Raw genomic sequence first — 19,367 nt, 5'->3', positions numbered from 1 at the left:
CCAGCATTGCTGCAGAGGTTGCAGAAGTGGGATGTCAGCCTGTCAGTGCCCAGACCATACGCCGCACACTGCATCAAATCGGTTTGTATGGCCGTCGCCCCAGACAGAAGCCCCTTCTGAAACCGATGCATAAGAAAGCCCGCAAACAGTTTGCTGAAGACAATGAATCCAAGAACATGAGTTACTGGAACCATGTCCTGTGGTCTGATGAGACCAAAATAAACCTGTTTGGGTCAGATGGTGTCCGGCGTGTGTGGCGGCACCCTGGTGAGGAGTACCAAGACAAATGTGTTTTGCCTACAGTCAAGCATGGTGGTGGCAGCATCATGGTCTGGGGCTGCATGAGTGCTGCCGGCACTGGGGAGCTGCATTTCATTGAGGGACACATGAATTCCAATATATACTGTGACATCCTGCAGCAGAGCATGATCCCCTCTCTTCGGAAACTGGGCCGTAGGGCAGTTTTCCAACATGATAATGACCCTAAACACACCTCCAAGATGACAACGGCCTTGCTGAAGAAGCTGAAGGTTAAGGTGATGGACTGGCCAAGTATGTCTCCAGACCTAAACCCAATTGAGCACATGTGGGGCATCCTCAAGAGGAAGGTGGAGGAGTGCAAGGTGTCCAACATCCGTGCGCTCCGTGATGTCGTCGTGGAGGAGTGGAAGAAGATTCCAGAAGCAACCTGTGCAGCTCTGGTGAATTCCATGCCCAGGAGGGTTAAAGCAGTGCTAGATAACAATGGTGGTCACACAAAATATTGACACTTTGGGCACAATTTAGACATGTTCACTATGGGGTGTACTCACTTTTGTTGCCAGCTGTTTAGACATTAACAGCTGTGTACTGAGTAATTTTCAAAGGACAATAAATCTATACTGTTATTCAAGCAGCACACTGACTACTTTAAGTTATATCAAAGTTTCAGTAGGATAATGTTATCCCCTGAAAGGATATAACAGAATATTTGCAAAAATCTAAAGGGTGTACTCACTTTTGAGATATACTGTAAATAGTTTGTATTTATTAATGGAGCTATTAATATCTAGAGGAAAAACAATATTAACACCTTAACCTCTTACCGTGTGGACGGCCTGCCGGCGGGCCCAGCAACAGTTTTATTTTGCCATGTGTTGTGTACAGTCCACCATGCTGGATGTGGTACCCATGCCACATCTTTTTAGAAAGCTTAGAATCTCATCTATTTAGATTGCAATCACAACAGCAGGTACAATCAACTCCTCAAAATAGCAATTAAACTCAAAAATCAAAATCATAACTTTGAGCCAACTCATTATGAAGCTTCATAATAATCCTATGATCAGTAATAATCCAAAAAAAACACTCCTGTGTCATTGCCAAAGGTCCAAACGATCATTTCCGGTAAAAAGATATTGATCACCAACATCGTCACGTCTATAAAAGCCCATGAACAGCTGTTGCAATCTTTGAAATCAGCTGATCGATGTGTGAGATATTTTGTTTATACAGTAAAAACGTTACTCCCGCTGCCTGCACCGTGTCTTTATACTTAATTTACTATGTGTTATTACTACTAACAGGGAATATGGGTATATAATAGTTATTTATGAGCAATACAAATAATATTTTATTAATAAATATTATAATATCTCCAAATTGCACAGTTTGTCAACGCCTGGTGTTATTCTTAGATAAACCTGTCTAATAAGTTAAGTTTTTGTCTCTTTTATCTGAAATTTGAACCTGAACTTGGTAACACTTGATTCTATGTTTCTATTGTGTATTCCAGTTCACCACTACCAGCGATACCATCTTCAGGCATCTTTTTCAACACAGATATTCAGACCACTATTACTCAGTGCCAGAAGCACTTGGAGTGATTCTTCACTGTTTTACAAGAACAATAAGAGAGTTATCTTTTGAATGAGACCAAAACCATGCATGTGGTGCAAATGATTGAAGAGCAGCTTCTAATTTACTTTGGGTTTGTCGTTTGTAGGTATTTTCGTGTAAATTCGCCCACACTGTAAGAGGTTAAAGGAACTTTGTATAGACAGTAAATTTACAATATCTCCCAATAACTAAAATATATTTCCTACATTTTTTGCAATAGTATTTGGACTCTGGTGGAGTTAAAAGTGTTTAATGTACATGTATGTATGTACACAAATATAAAAAAAACTTTTTTATATTCCAACTAACAATGAAAAAAAGTACTGTGGCAAGAAACAAAAGCCACACTTTATTGTTATTGATATAAAACACAGAGACACATGTAGAGAATACATATCATCACCAAGTCTAGCAAAATCAGCTTGAATCTTTTGTAAAATCAAATGCTTTTCATTCATATTCTATTCTTTGTTTCCAAAAAATATACATCTCTTAAATGAAAATATTGTTTCAATGTGAGACCTCAGCCTTGGCAGGGATGATGGGCAGTTTAAGTTGACAACATAGACGGTGCACAAGGATGGATCTGAGGGTCTTGTCTCTGATGCCATAGATGAGAGTGCTCAGACATCTGGGAAAAAGAATAACAAACACATAAAGAATACTCTGGATGCGCAAGATGGTTATTCTGTCAGTAATTTTTGAGATGGCGATAAGCAAGGGGTTCTGTATAGTTGAAGACAGACTGAGGCCCAGCTGCACCAGATGCAGCAGCAGGGTGTTACGAGCCTTACGAGCTGAAGCTTTGTCTGTGGAGGCTGACCTGGCTGCTATCATCACACCAATAAAGGAGGAAATTATTGCCACACTAGCTGATACAAACAACACAAGAGTGTAGGCTTTGTCATAATCATCAGACCTTGGGCCAAGCACAATGTTTTCTTTAGCACAAAAACGTTTCATCTGCAGGCTCTCCAGGTCTTTAAATGGAAAATCTAACATTAAAATAACTTGTGCGAGGATATTTAGTGAACTGAAGGCCCAAACCACAATAATAGCCACTGCTGTGTTTCTGATGGTAACGATGGTAGAGTGCCTCAGTGGGTAGCACACAGCTACATATCTCTCCAGAGACATCACCACCAGCGTGAGAGGAGAGATTACACCTGTTAGATCAGCGAGCATGGCAAGAACACCACACACAGGATATGTCAGCGTTACTCTACAAGCAGCCAGCAGGTACAGTAACTGGCTCAGTGCCATCTGTACAGTGTCTGCTGAAAGGAGGTTAAACAGAAGAATGTATCGGGAGGTTTCACGAAACACCGTTTTACTCCTCAAGGTGAATAACATGGTTCCATTAATGAAGAGAAACACACAGCATGGCACTGTAATTGGAGCAGAAAACAACACAATTTCCAGTATTCCCCGTGTCCGCTGTCCAACAGTGAAGTTGGTCTGAGCTGACATGATAGAGAGACATTTATAAGATTTATGGGTTTAATTCAGATAGACTATACATTTAAATAATCTGAAAGAGCAAAAAAATATTCTGATTTTAACACAAAAGCTAATTAATCCATTGAGTTCACATGCAAAACAGAAAGTGATCCACATACATCTTCCCAGTGCTGACAGTTAGCATGTTGGAGATGATTTGATTGGAGCAGAACTGATCTGCAGGGTTTTCTTGTCTGCATATGCATTTTATGCATTCACGAACTTCACATGATACCGTCACACATGGTTACTAGATCTGTAAACAAAAAACAGTAATGAGTGATGTCATCCTTCAGGAGAGAGAAAGAGAGAGAATTAAAAATAGTTATATCTTACTGCCCAATATGTATCAACTGTGTGTGTCAGTGAATGACCCAGACACACACTTTTGCTGCTTAGTACGTGTTGTGGAAGTCCCAGATACGTTGGGAAACCACGACGTTGTGTCGGTTTTATAACATCATCCGGCGGCTCACACAACTCAGTGACTTTCACCAAGTAACTGTATTCACTGTCTCTAGCAAGTCACACATCGGCTGAATGAATCTAGTTTACTACAGCGGTATGAACCTAAATTAAACAAATGTTGCCCTGATTTAATTTCAATAAACGTATCAAAAGGATGCAGAAATAACTCCATAATGATGGTGATTTGTAAAAATCCTGAATTCTTGCTTTGTCTGGTGTGTCTGCAAGACGACAAGCAAACAACTTTTAAAATGCATGTTTTCTGAATGGAGTTTGGATCGATCAGGGCTAGACTAATATTGTAGCTGCTTAATCAACACTCAAAATAATCTAGGCATGAATACAGCAGCTACTTTATTGTTTATAACATAGACATGGTCTATGACAGGGCTATTCAACTTCATCAGCAAGTGGGCCGAATAGGAAAATCACTCGGGGTTTGTGGGCCACACAATATTTTGTCAATGAATCACTACAAATAACTCTTACTTACAGTAGTGTTAATAGTTACTAATACATGAAATGAACTAGTCACATGCATCCCCTTTTTTCACTTTGTTTGTATCACCTTAATTCATTACAGATTCACACTTTTAACCGGCGCAGCTTTTCTCGTTTTTACGGCACTGGTTTAGCGGTTCAGGAAACTCAGAGCAATTGCATGCGAGTTAAGCCATCCCACGTGATGCTACTCAGCCAATCAAATCTGTGCATTCCAGGCGGCAAACATTGCGACTCTGAATACAGACAGATGAGAGGCGAGACTGAGGCGAGTGACGGACAAAAAGCGATTAGCGATTAGACACGTTAGCGATACAGGGAGAGAAGACGGAGAGACGAGTGAGCGGCAGACAGGGAGAGACAAATAATCACACATGGCACTCTCTAAGAAGAGAAAAGTGGACAGCGAAAACAGCTTTCAACCCAGAATGAACACTCATTTATGTTCATCCTTCCCACTGGAAGCACAAAACCAGTGTGTCTCATATGTTCAGAGACCGTGGCGCTCATTAAAAGTGGCATTGTGAAACGCCACTAGGAGACAAAACACAACGTTTTTGACCAAACACACCCAATCAAATCTGAACTGAGGTCACAGAAAATAAGCAATCTCAGAGCCCAATATAATCAATCCACCAGGATCCTGACCCATTCATTCACTGCCCAACAACCTGCTAATGAATGTTCCCTCAGAGTTGCTTGGATTTTGGGTCAACACAAAAAAACATTTACTGATGGAGGGGCTGTCAAGGAGTGCATGACTGCAGTAGCTGAAACTTTGCTTGAGGGAAAACAAAAAGAAGAGCTTTGTGACAAAATAAAGCAAATACATATATCAGCATCATCAGCCACAAAGAAAAGTGAAATATTAACCCAGGATGTGCTCGCGCAGCTGGATGAAGCCCTTCATAAGGCACCGTGTGTACGCTTAGCTGTAGATGAGTCCACTGATGTTTCTGACAATGCTCAGCTGTTAGTTTATTTAAGGTTCTTCAACAAAGACAAGAAAGTGTTCTGTGAAGACCTGTTAGGTGTTACTCCCCTTCAGACCAGTACAAGAGGAGAGGACATCTACCTGGCCATTAAGGAGATGTTGACAAAGCGAGGAATAGAACCAAAACAAGTGGTTTCAATAACCACAGATGGAGCCCCTGCCATGATAGGGAGAGAGAAAGGAGCTGTGGCAAGAATGAAACAGGACAATCCTGAGCTCATCTCTTACCATTGTATAATTCATCAATCTGTGCTGTTCTCCACCCTGTCAGATGAGCATGCTGATGTGATGAACACAATGATGAAAATGATCAATTTTCTCAGGGCATCCTCTTCCTATCAGCATCGAATGCTCAGGGAATTCCTCAGAGAAGTTGATGCAAACGCTGATGATCTTTTGCTGCACAACAATGTGAGATGGCTCAGCAAAGGCACGGTGTTGGAGCGCTTTTGGTCCATCAGAAGAGAAGTAGCAGCGTTCTTGGAAGAACTGAAAAGTCAGAAGGCAACACAGTTTTCTCTCTTTTTAAAAGATGAGAAAAATATGGATAATGTGGCCTTTTTGGTTGCTATCACTTCACAGCTGAATGAACTGAATTTGAAGCTACAGGGGAAGGACAATTCAATTTGTGAACTGATGACAGCTGTCCGCTCCTTCCAGAGGAAACTTGAGGTGTTCAAGGAAGATCTGCAGGGAGACTATGAACACTTCCCAGCAGTGAGGGAACAGGTTCAGGGACAGAGAGATGCGTCTTCTTTTGTTGATTTTGTTGATAAACTGATTGTAAACTTCAGCAAACGTTTTGACAGCTTCAGTTTTGGACGGCAGTTCACCATGTTCATTCAGAACCTATTTCTCATCACAGAGTTCTCAAAGGAAGTCACACAGCACTTCAAGTGGCCAAATGCTGGGCCTGTCAAGATGCAACTGGTTGATCTCCAAGCAGATGTGAGCCTGAAAGAGCTATTTGGAAGAACTGACCATGCCACTTTCTGGCTCCAAATGGTCTCTGAGCTTTTCCAGGTCTGAGGAAAGTAGCCCTGTACATCTTCACCATGTTTGGCTCCACATACAGCTGCGAGGCAGCATTCTCCACAATGAACATAATTAAAACTAAATATCGTTCCAGGCTAACCAATGAGCACCTGAACATGTGTATGAGAATGGACCTGACACCTTTCCAGCCCAGATTTTAAATCCTGGCAGGACAAGCTAGAGATCAATTCTCTCACTGAACAAAAGAAGGTGGGGGAGTGGGATATAAGAGGGAAATAAAGAGAAACTGTAAAACTGTTCAATTGTTCATTTGGTTGAGACTGTTAAGTCAAAATGTGAAATAGTTAACAAAGAATAAGGGCAACTCAAGCTGCTGCTACACTTTATTTTATTTGTCCAAAATTAAGCACTTTATTTTAAGATGCACAATTTTTCAAAAACTATTTTATTTATTTTCTCTATTTTATTTTTAAATGCAGCCCGAGAAGAACATCATACATATCTACAGTATTATATATCTGTACAGTTCAATGTTCAGTGACAATACATATTGTTGAAATGTTTTTGAATGGTACTCTCTTTATTAGATTTGACAGTCAGCTGTTGATGGCGTGCAGACGTTGATACAGCTACTAGGCTGCTTCAATATATCTCACACTAAGTTAAACATTATGATGCTCCGGACCTTTGCTTGAGGAAATTCTCTAACTGGACCTCTTTGAATTTTAGTTGAATACCCCTGGTGTATGCGATGCTCATGCGCTTTGCATTGTTGACATTACAGCATGGTCCACGACATTAACTGATCACTGCCACTGAAAGTACAATGACCAGACGGTTGCTTTCCGATCGTTTGACCGCCCCATTAGATAAACATATCTGTTTTGAAGGTAGAACCACAGGCCCTGTTGCATGAGACATTCATCTGTAGAGATTACAATTCTCACCAACTGCAAATTTGCCCATTTCAACAATTTTTTGGCCTGCATCAGGGACCTCAAGCACATGGCCCCTCCATGATAAATTATAACACTGCTACAGTACACCTGCCTACGGCATGATGACCAAAATTGGCTGCTGCCCCAATATTGCTGGCTAGCTGGGGTTATGATACAGTGGTGCAGGGATGACGTATTCTTGTAGTCCGCCCTTGAAGTTAGGATCGTCCTGTTTCCCTCCACAAAAAGCAACAGGATTTTAACATTGGCTTTTTGGTTATAGTAGGAAATAAACTCTGTGGCAAACAAGCATTTATGATACTTACACATTTCAGTCAGCAAGATGATCTTCACAAATGATAACCTGTTTTAGGAGTTTTGAGGCGTAAATTCAAAAGCCAGTAGTAAGAAGCTAACGTTGAGCTATAATGGAACTACACCACGGTCGCATAACTCAGGTCACCACAGATAAACTTACTAACTAATGTTTGCGTGATGACGTTTCGTCTCATTTAGCCACTTGTTAGCAACAGCCTTTTTTAAGACACATTAAAGCTTCAAAATTCGCTAGTGGGGTATTTACTGACGCATTTTATGTTGAGGAACAAAACATTAAAATCTCTTCAGCTTGTGTTACTTAAGGCATCTAACCAAAAACACATTCAAAAAACTATTTATTTCGAGACGAGGGAAGTGCTAAAACGCTGATTAATTGGTTTTAGGACTCTGACGTTTCTCTTTGTATTAAGTGCAAGCTTTATGGCAGAATTATTGTATGTAGAAAGTCACAGCACACACACATTGTGTTTGTGAGTGTGTGCATGTGGGTTGGGGGGGGGGGGTAAGTGTGCATGCAATCCTAATTGCTTTGACCAATATAAAGTGTGTGTTTTATGTTTATTGTTGCATATCATTTGTATTGTTTGACATGAGGGCAGTTAACATTCTTGTAGTTTTCTAATTTTTCTGTATTTATATACATATTTTTAATTTACAATTGCAGAAATGTAAGTTAACAGTTTCATAGGAAATTGTCACAAATTAGATATTACAGAAAATAATTAATCAATATCTGTGAATCTTGAAATAACAAGAGGGTCTGTTTGTCCAGAATTAACATTGAATTGAAAATATCTTGATTCTTGATTCAACATTGACTCAAAGTACGCAATTTGGGATTTGTTAAAAAAATAAAAATCATAAAGCATAGCACATAGGCAATAGGAACCACATCATTTTATTTTACTTAACAGAAGTATATACAGGAGGTCATAAATATGAAGTGCTGCAAATCCCACTTGAATGTTTTTAAGATAAATTCCTTTTACTACAGATTCCATATTTAAATATAAAATAAATAATGTTTTCTTTCCCAAATTAAAGGAGGTTCACTGCATGTCAGCGCCCCTTCCTTTCCTGTATCTTTCCAAACTATCACTATCAAATAAAAAGCATAAATGCTAAAGAAGTATCTTAACAAACTAAACAAAAGAAAAACACTTATATGTACATCCAAGTTGTTTTATATTTTGCTCTAATTATGACTTTTATTCTTACTGGCGCTGAAGAAATCCTTTCCATACCAGTGATGACGAGTCAGGCAGGTTTGGGTAAGCTTACTAGAAAATGTCACGGGTTAAGGTGGGTCAAAAAGGGACAAAGCAGCATTATTAGTTATTAATGACTTACAGAAACTTACATTGCATACAATAGTCCAAATTCTCTTCCCTTCTCTCTGCCACTGTCTCTCTCTGAAACACACGGTGAGCACCACAGCGCTCAATTCTCACAATTGTGCATAAAGTTGTCGGGTTGGGTTTGGGTGTTGATTTACGCGTTGGGTGGTTCGGATTGGCTCTCATATTCGGTTGGATGAGTGCGGGTATTAAATTACCCTGACACATGCATCACTACCTCCTAATGTGATTGCAAAGGAAGAGATGGAGGACAAAATCATCCTCGTTCTGTGCAAAATTCATTAAACCAAAGTTATTATCAGGCTTCAACAGTCTTGAGTTAACCAAATCAAGTTCATATTTATTTCCCTACACCGTGTTTTCTTGCAGAGCTGAAGTGGAGGGATGGTAACAAAAAGAGGGAATTTGGTACAGTAGCAGAAAAATGTGTTCTTTGTTGGAAGATACAAACTTGATTTGAATAATCCAGAAAACTGAAGCCTCATATTAGCTTCAGCTAAACTTTAAAATGCATTTCGAACAGAACAAAGACTGTCCTCCATCGCTAACATTGGGAAGGGACATTCACTTTTGACAGGAAAAACATTCTGGTGAACAAACTGTTTTGATGATCATGCAATATTTTAAGACAGACTTAACACATGAGCATTCAGTGTATCCTAGGGTGAGACTTTAGCCCTGGCGGTGATGACTGAGAGTTTCAGGCGACAGCATAGATAGTATAAGAGGATGGGTCTGATGGTCTGGTCTCTGATGCCATAGATCAGAGCACTCAGACATCTGGGAAAGATGTTAATAAACACATAAACAACAATCCGAATGCGCACAAATACAATCCTGTTTAGGACCTTCGAGATAGCTATGAGCAAGGGGTTGTGCATAGTTGCAGACAGACTGAGGCCCAGCTGCACCAGATGCAGCAGCAGGGTGTTACGAGCCTTACGAGCTGAAGCTTTGTCTGTGGCAGGCTGACCTGGCTGCTATCATCACACGTATATAAGAGGAAATTATTGCCACACTAGCTGATACAAACAACACAAGAGTGTAGGCTTTGTCATAATCATCAGACCTATGAAACATGTTTTCTTTAGCACACAAGTCTTTCATCTGCAGGCTCTCCAGGTCTTTAAATGGAAAATCTAACAGTAAAATAACCTGCGTTATGATGTTTAGTGAACTGAAGGCCCAAACCACAATGATAGCCACTGCTGTGTTTCTGATGGTAATGATGGTAGAGTGCCTCAGTGGGTAGCACACAGCTACATATCTCTCCAGAGACATCACCACCAGCGTGAGAGTAGAGATTACAAATGTTAGATCAGCGAGTAGGACAAGAACACCACACACAGGATATGTCAGCGTTACTCTACAAGCAGCCAGCAGGTACAGTAACTGGGCCAATGCCATCTGTACAGTGTCTGCTGAAAGGAGGTTAAACAGAAGAATGTATCGGGAGGTTTCACGAAACACTGTTTTACTCCTCAAGGTGAATAACATGGTTCCATTAATGAAGAGAAACACACAGCATGGCACTGTAGTCAGAGTGGAAAATAAAACTCTTTCCAGTAACCCCCGTCCAACAGTGATGTTGATCTGAATTGCATTTGACATTTTCAGAAGCATTGAAGAGACATACAAATGTTAAATTAACAGGAAAAAACAAATGGACGTTTGTTCAGTTTGTATTCCTACAACAGTGAAGATATGTCCTCTTTTGAGCAGAGAATGCCACTTCGTAGATGCCTGGCTTGTTTCTGTGTGAGCAGAGCTGCTCTTGTTGGGTTTGTCTTCCCTCGCATACTGTTTATGAACTCTGTCCTTACATCACTTCTCTTGAGACAATCACATACCAGCATTGTAAACTAATTATCAATGCATGATGTAATGTCCGTAACCACCTTTTCAATACCCTGATTCATGTCATCATTTCCATGATGCAACAGCACCTACCCAACTTTGAGTAATTATGAGGAACATGGCTATGAAAATGTAGAGGAAAAAACTATTTCCACTCAAGTACCCTTCATTTTAATGATACAAAATATATTCATCTTAGAGAGACTCTCCAATAATTTCACATAAGAGCAATAATTGGTGTAGGACAGGGCTATTCAATTACAAATTCAATTAGGCCAATTATTAAAACCAGGAAAAAGGAGATGGGCCAGACATTTTCAGCAACCAATTACATTGTTTATTTAGCTTTTGGTACTAATACATTTTAAACAAATGTAAAAGAATATGGTTAAAGATTATTTTGTTTATTATTTCACCTTTTTAATGAAAAAATATATAGTTTTGATCAGAGGCACATTGCAAAGTGCAGAAACTAGTCTGCGGCCTGCTTTTACAAAATATTGCCATTCACACATTCATACACTGGTACATACACTTGGATTAACATTCACACGCATCCGCACACCATTGGGTATGCCATAGGGTTGTTGGACGACTCTAGCTCATGAGCTACAGCCGTCCTCAAAGTTGTGATTGGTGGTGTCGCTACTGGATCCGTACATCCTGCCTGATCTACCGATCAGGTACATTTGAAATTCTCTGCAGAGATGAGAAGGAAGCTTAATGGCTGCACCCACTCGAGCCGTTATTAGAGCAAAACTACACAGCCCAACCTATAAAAATATGTGTCAATCAACTGTCAAACCAGACACACCGCCAACTTAATGTATTATAGTAGAACAATTGTACGGTCTGAGGAGACTGCAAAGGACTGAGTGCTAAGCAGATTGTTAAGGAGACCATACTGACCCTTTAATTCTGTCACCTTATGAAGCTTGGTAAATTGATGAAGGAGGTGACGATAGCATGAAAGAGCAGAACCAGGTATTATTTATAGTTTAAATGGTTGTAATCATGCCAGGGTATACCCTTTTCTTGAGTGTTACCACCAGGCAGTACAATATTATTTCTTAGTGATGCCCCAGCCAAACCAACTAAAAGCAGGTAAAACACAAATACCAGACAGATGCTGAAGGTTTTGTTTATTGTGTGTTTTGGACAGCCTCTTCTACATGCATTGTAGTCCCTTCACTGCTAACTCCACTGTTGGCCAGGTGAGGGCCTAGCCATGTCTCACCTCCATGACACATGATGTTGCCAGGTGCTTATTTTTACCCGCCATCCAGTTTCACCAGGAAGGTGTACCATGTGGGAAATTCACACTGTCGTCATGAGTCTCATCTCCCTTTGTGAAAACACACCAGACAACCAGTATTAGTTGCTTGTAAGCAGTCTTGCTGGTAATGTTAACATAATAACTGTTTGTTGAATGTTGTGTTGTCCTTCCACTGTAAAGAAAGAGGACCACTATTGTCAAGACATTTAGCTTTGGTTATCGATGAGTTAGGTAATTAAAGACTTGTTGACTTGTTACGTTACTATGAGTGCTCTTAACGTGTGTGTATTTTCTGTTACATGTGTGTTGTGGCCTAGTTGCTTACATATGCAAAGTCTTTTGGGAAATATTGGCTTTTATTGAGTTTGTTTAACTCCATGATCGTATGTGGGACTTGAAATCATGGATTTTTAGAAAGTGTCGGCAGTTTTTAATTTCCTAGCTGACGGGTTGCTCTGGCTGTTCAGGGGAAAGTGGTCTGGGAACTGAAGAACATTAGAGCGAGGGAACACAGGGGGACCACTTGGTGACAGGGCAGGAGGGCAGAATCACTCTGAAGGATGGGGAAGAGGATGACCATGATACCTGGCCTGCTTTGGAGGTAGATTGGAGGTCAGCAACATAGACAGGAAAACCTTTGAGGCTGCTTCACATGAACAATCCCGCAGCCGGTGAATAGTTCTTTGTATTTCGCAGTATTCCGGAGGTGTCTGGCGTCTGTTGCATTCCTAGTATGTGTTTATGTATATTTATGTTATGTGTAGTATGTATTTTTAACATATTTAGTTATTGCAGACTTCATGTTTGTTGAATTAGTTTATCTAGAACGTTTCAAATAGTATGTATTTAAGATAAACATTTTTAAATACTGCATTTAACATGCATACATCTGCATTTCAACCTCATGGTCTGCAATGTTGTTCTTTTTAACCTCTTACAGTGTGGAGAATTTACCCGAAAATACCTTCAAACCACACACCCAAAGTAAAATATAAGCTGCTCTTCAACCATTTGCGCCAGATGTATGATTTTGGTCTCATTCAAAAGATAACTCTTATTGTTCTTGAAAAGGATTGGGCAACACAGATTAAAAGAGAACGGAAACCAACCAAAACACTGTAGTGCCAAGGTGTACCCACACAGAACAACAATGCCGAGAGGAAAGGAGATATCCGAGGATATCAGAAATCATTTACAAATGCAGGGCATTCAACCCTTCGCAAAGTACAGCGGAGGAGGGAATGTGAATTTTTTTATTGCTTTATCTACAAACAATTTTGTGACCCCTGCAGTACCCTCTGTTGAAGACCTACGCTCTAGAGATTTGCAGACCTCTCTGGCAGAATCTGAGGTAAATGTACATGCGTCTACAATCAGAAGAAAATTTAATAGACATGACATTCATGGGAGGGTTGCTAGAAGGAAGCTTTCAACTTTGCCAGAGAGCACTTGGACAAACCAGAGGCCTTCTGGAAGTCCATTCTCTGGACAGACAAGTCCAAGATTTAAGTCTACAAATTATTTGGTCACAATCACAACCACTATGTTTGGAGAAAAGCCAACACTGCATACCAAGAAAAGAACCTCCTCCCAATAGTGAAGCAGGTGGTGGAAATGTGAAGGTCTGGGGCGGCTTTTCTGCTTCCGGACCTGGACGACTCCATATTATCCAGTGAAACATGAATTCTCAGGCCTATCAACAAATTTAAAGTCAGGGAGTTGAAACTGGGCCGAAAATGGGTTCTGCAACAAGGCAACAACCCAAAGCATACCAGCAAAAGAAGATTCGTACTCTGGATTGGCCTAGTCAAAGTCCGGACCTCAATCCAATAGAAATGTTGTAACTAGACTTGAAACGGACGGTACATGCCAGATGTCCCTCCAACCTCTCTCAACAGGCTGAGTTCTGCAAGGAAGAGTGGACAAAAATCCCCAACAACCGATGCGAGCGACTGGTCAGTGGTTACAGAAGACGTTTGGTTGAAGTAATGGCTGCAAAAGGAGTTCCACAAGCTACTAACTGAAAGGGTTCACATACTTTTGCATAGGTCAAATTTTCTGTTTTTGTGAGATAAACCACTTTTGTTGAATAAATAATGAAAAAACATAATTTTTCTTTATTTGTGTCCATTATTTGAAAAGTGTGCTTTACAAATTGGTGTTTGGGTGTACATTTAATAAGGTTATTTTTGTACAAAAACAATGACCATGTCTGGTGGGTTCACAAACTTTCAAGCAGTACTGTATATATTTAGTATATAAGTAAATGTGGTTTGAATGGTTAAAATACATTTTAAAGACCTGGAGACAGAATTGTTGGGGTGTTGGTTCTTATGGTGTATCACAACAGATGCAAAGTGAATTTGTTGCATGACGCGATTACTTATAAAGTCAATGCAAAGACACGAAAAGACGCAACTTTGCACACTATCATACAAATCATACAATTGACAAGATGATTGAAGTAATTTGCCTATTCCTGTGACGCTGTGTCGCGAAAAACTATCAGCGTTTAGATTCTCCTCTGTTGTCACTGACATACTGACGTTGTGAATCAGAAACAAAGGAAAACCGTAGTTGTTGGCTGTTAGAACCCAGAGCTCTACAGTACCTCATATTTGTACAGAAACTGTCTATGGTATAAACATAAAGTCGCTGCTGTATTTGTGCCCAAATTCTATTATTTAGAGTGTTGATGGAGCTACAATGTTAGCTTAGCCCTGATCTAACCCAACTCCGTTCAGAAAACAAGCATTTTAAAAGTTGTTTGCTTGTCGTCTTGCAGACAGACCTGACAAAGCATTAATTCAGATGTTTTACTAATCGTTATCTTTATGTAGTTATTTCTGCATCCTTTTAATATGTTTATTGCAATTAAATCGCAGCAAAATCTGTTAATTTTGGTTTCATACCACTGTAGTAAACAAAATTACCTAGTCAGGGCTCGACAGTGCAAGCATTTCACTCGCACTTGCGACTAAACATAGATGAGGGTTCCTGTAAAATGTATTTCGGATAATGTGTGCAAAATACTTTAGCACGTGTTCACACTTACCGTTTAAATAAAGACATTAAACCAGGGGTGTCCAAACATTTTTAATTGGCCCGCAGCAAATTCTAAAAGTATAATGGAATATGGCCCAGATAGAAACTTGCGCTTGAATGTTTTGTACTTCTTAGTTCTGACACAGAAACACAGTTTTGACTTGTCAGCTAACTTAAAACATCACATGTCAGATAAAGCTTGTGCTTTTGATTTTTACTGGATTGCATGTGATGAGAGCACAGATGCGACAGACACCGCACAGCTGTTCATTTGTTTTGCGGGGAGTTGACGATAACTTTTGCGTTACGGAAGAGCTGATTGGTCTTAGGAGTCTAAAGGACACAACATAATTCAAGCACGAGAACTTTAACACAGAAAATTCCAAGCTTTCCTGTCTGATGTCGATGCTGAAAAAGTTTGGACACCCCTGCATTAAACATTATGGGATAAAATGTTGATCAAAAAGAATTATAAACATCAGCCCAAGCAGTCTCTCATTTTGTTTTCTGACAAAAAAGTTTGTAACACAACAATGACGATAATAACGAAAAGAAAAACACATTATTTGATAAATGTTCATTGTGCCCCTAAAGTTCTTTATGAGCTCCTTGGGGAAAAGTTAGCATCAAACCCTGCCAGTAAAGAAATACAGTCTGAGCTCCAACCAACACTTTCCACTCTGTTTTTGTCAAGACTGTTTGGATAATGTCACGTTCAATGCCTTTTACAATATTTGTTGTTGTTTCTGAACTAGTTACTGACAAGGCTGTAAGTTGCACTTCTCATGGCATCACAAATGTTGATGTACAGGTGTATCCCGTAACTTAATAAAATGATGGACCATCCTCATTTCCCTGAACATTGAGATATACGTTTTTAGCTTGATATCGTACTTTCAGGAAAGTGCATTGGATTGGATTGATGATTTCTTAAAGATACTGGCTCAAAGAAAACACTGTTCCTTTGAATTATATATCAAAATAAATATTTTTCCCTCCAAAAATGAAAGTGTCAGAAGGTCATTTGACTTCTGCCAAAAAGTTTAGACTCACTGTTTGATTTATTTGGTTACATGATCCTTTAATTGTCAGGTGCCTTTTGCTCTTGAATGTAAATATTGTTGTGGCAACGTTGTTTTCCAGCTGCTGAAAACAGTGAGGAGTCACAGAGAGAAAGTCCTCCCATCTGACCTGGTCTCCTGATAACTCATTTAAACACATTAAATATTCAAACCCTTACTCATTAATGTTTTCAGTAAATATTGACATGATTAATGAGTCCTGTGGGAATCAGGAATATAAATGGAGAGGGGATGACGTTAATCTCTGTGGAGACAAAGTATGGTAAGTTTAACAAGTTCAATTAAGTTAAAAGTAAACAAAAGAAATTTAACTTTGACCTCCAATGTCTGAAACTAAAATGTGTTCATTCAACTGTACTTACCCATTTCAAGCTGAACTTGACACATTTTTAAGATTTTAAATAATGAACTTATCTTCTGAGTCTGCAGAAGAGGAACGTCTCATGTCCACTACCTGTTCATTGTCTCTGTTTGCAAACACGGTGCACAAGTGCGTAGTACGCTATACTTTACACAGTGATATAAAGTATATGTAATTAGTACTAAATTGGGGTACTGAATAGCATCTTACGCTAGCTAACTTTAGACACCTCTCATGTCCTTGCTAAACAGGTGGCACCTCTAAGTCGGAGGCCATAGTACTCTGGAAAAAACGGTGGATTGTGCCATTCGGGTTGGAAGTAAGAGTTCAAGTATTTTAGTAAAATGGAGCGTAACATTGAGATGTGAGCTAATGCAGGCGTAGTGCCGGAGCATAAGAAGTTGTTCTGCATACTGTCACTTGTACAACACAGTGGTGTCTTCTGGGGATGCAACACTGGTGGATGGACTTTGGAGAAGCGATGGAGGCCGGGTTGTTTCTCAAGTCTTCTTAAGGGGTAGTGGAGTGTGTCTGCAGTACAATCGGGTCGATCTCAACTAAAACTCTGGTGTAAACAGTCAAAGTTGAACTTGGTACCAGCTGAGTTCTGGTATTGACCCCTCAAGATCAGCTGTACCTGAGCCAGCCATAGCTCCAGGCAGGTGTGATGATGTCACGTGAAATAAGTGGGAGGGCAGAGCTCATATACAGTATGTGAGGGTTGGCAAACCCTGCAGTCCAGCTCTGCTCACGTGGACACAAGCGTACACTGTGACCTGCCAACTGTCTGCGGAGGGAAAATGCATTTGCATGATTTTTGATTTTCCATGTGAACTCTACAGGCATGGCTGCTTACGCTGGATCTTTGTTTTTGTGGGAATACAAACTGGAAGAAATTCATTGTGTGTTCAATAGGTTTATGTCTTTATTGCCTCTCAAAAATGTTGTATGCAAATCAATCTCTGACTAATGTCACTGCTGAACAGCAGTATCAGGGGTTACTGGAAAGAGTTTTATTTTCCACTCTGACTACAGTGCCATGCTGTGTGTTTCTCTTCATTAATGGAACCATGTTATTCACCTTGAGGAGTAAAACGGTGTTTCGTGAAACCTCCCGATACATTCTTCTGTTTAACCTCCTTTCAGCAGACACTGTACAGATGGCACTGAGCCAGTTACTGTACCTGCTGGCTGCTTGTAGAGTAACGCTGACATATCCTGTGTGTGGTGTTCTTGCCATGCTCGCCAATCTCACATCTTATAATCTCTCCTCTCACGCTGGTGGTGATGTCTCTGGAGCGATATGTAGCTGTGTACTACCCACTGAGGCACTCTACCATCATTACTATCAGAAACACAGCAGTGGCTATTATTGTGGTTTGGGCCGTCAGTTCACTAAATATCCTCGCACAAGTTATTTTAATGTTAGATTTTCCATTTAAAGACCTGGAGAGCCTGCAGATGAAAGACTTTTGTGCTAAAGAAAACATTCTGCTTGGCCCAAGGTCTGATGATTATGACAAAGCCTACACTCTTGTGTTGTTTGTATCAGCTAGTGTGGCAATAATTTCCTCTTATATTGGTGTGATGATAGCAGCCAGGTCAGCCTGCACAGACAAAGCTTCAGCTCGTAAGGCTCGTAACACCCTGCTGCTGCATCTGGTGCAGCTGGGCCTCAGTCTGTCTGCAACTATGCACAACCCCTTGCTTATCGCCATCTCAAAAACTGCTATGAGGATAGTACTTGTGCGCATCCAGAATGTTTTTTACGTGTTTATAATCATTCTCCCCAGATGTCTGAGCGCTCTCATCTATGGCATCAGAGATCACACTATCAGATGCGTCCTTGTGTACCATCTCTGCTGTCGACTGAAACTCTTATCCTCTGACTGGCCTTCATAAGTCTGAATATCCAGCTTTCGTAATAGAACAAGAACCGAATCCCAAACTACTTTTGCTAAAGATTCCATGTTTTTATGAGATGTTTTGTAGAATAACAATTGTAGCTCTCTTCACAACAACACAGACATGGGTTGTTTCAGAGCTTGGGCACGTTTTATTTCTCTGCTGCTTCCACACCTTAGTCACACCTTGAGAACTATGAATAAACAAAGTACAAAATACATTATAAACTACACAGTACGTAGCATGAAAACAAATGAAAATACACAGTGACGCTTGTTGTGAACATGAAGATGAAAACATTGTACATGTATAAAGAAATAAACTTTTTTGGCCGCTTGAAAAGAGGTTGTTGTGTCCATGAACATCACTTAAACTGTGTGCTTTGGCTTCAGACGTCAATAATGAAAAGGAGGCCTTGTACTTGTATTTCTTTTTAATGTGTTTTACAACAACAACCTTAAACTACTATTGTAACACAAAAGTTCAACCACTACAGTTTGGTGTTTTAAGGCCACTTTCATCAGCAAGACTATTTCAATCAGGAGCTCGGTGCTCTTTTGAGACACAAGAGTTCAAGATCTGTTATAGAGTTTAAGGTGTGTTTAGACTAACAGCAAATGTGATTTTAGAGGTGGTGCAAATTCATATAATTAAATGGAAAAATGTGTTTGGATGCAGGGACATGCAGATTCTGTCTTGACAGCAATAATTGAGATGAGAACATACACTTTTTCTGAATGTAATTTAAAGTCATTTCATTTCAATGTCCACGGTCGGGAGTAAATATGCGTCAGAAGGAAAATAACAGAAAGAACTGGAGTCCCTGGTTCCTGCAATAAATAAAGCTAGCAATATGTTTGCTATGCATT

At 39.9% G+C, this 19,367-nt stretch overlaps 1 protein-coding gene and 1 pseudogene across 1 annotated transcript; one reads left to right on the top strand and one right to left on the bottom strand.

Moving 5' to 3' along the window:
* Positions 1-2,388: 2,388 nt before the first annotated feature.
* On the bottom strand, positions 2,389-10,379 carry LOC115018828 (olfactory receptor 2AK2-like). Its single transcript, XM_029448049.1, is given in 3 exon segments — positions 2,389-3,354; positions 9,644-9,937; positions 9,939-10,379. Coding segments are annotated over 3 exon segments (1,701 nt in total).
* A 7,155-nt stretch (positions 10,380-17,534) lies between these two features.
* LOC115018563 (odorant receptor 131-2-like) lies at positions 17,535-18,737 on the top strand (annotated as a pseudogene).
* The last annotated feature ends 630 nt before the right edge of the window (positions 18,738-19,367 follow it).

The sequence above is a fragment of the Cottoperca gobio genome, chromosome 14 (genome assembly GCF_900634415.1).
Source record: "Cottoperca gobio chromosome 14, fCotGob3.1, whole genome shotgun sequence".
In the NCBI taxonomy this organism is placed as follows: domain Eukaryota; kingdom Metazoa; phylum Chordata; class Actinopteri; order Perciformes; family Bovichtidae; genus Cottoperca; species Cottoperca gobio.
Note: the sequence above shows the minus strand (reverse complement) of the source record. Positions and strands in the feature narration are given on the sequence as shown.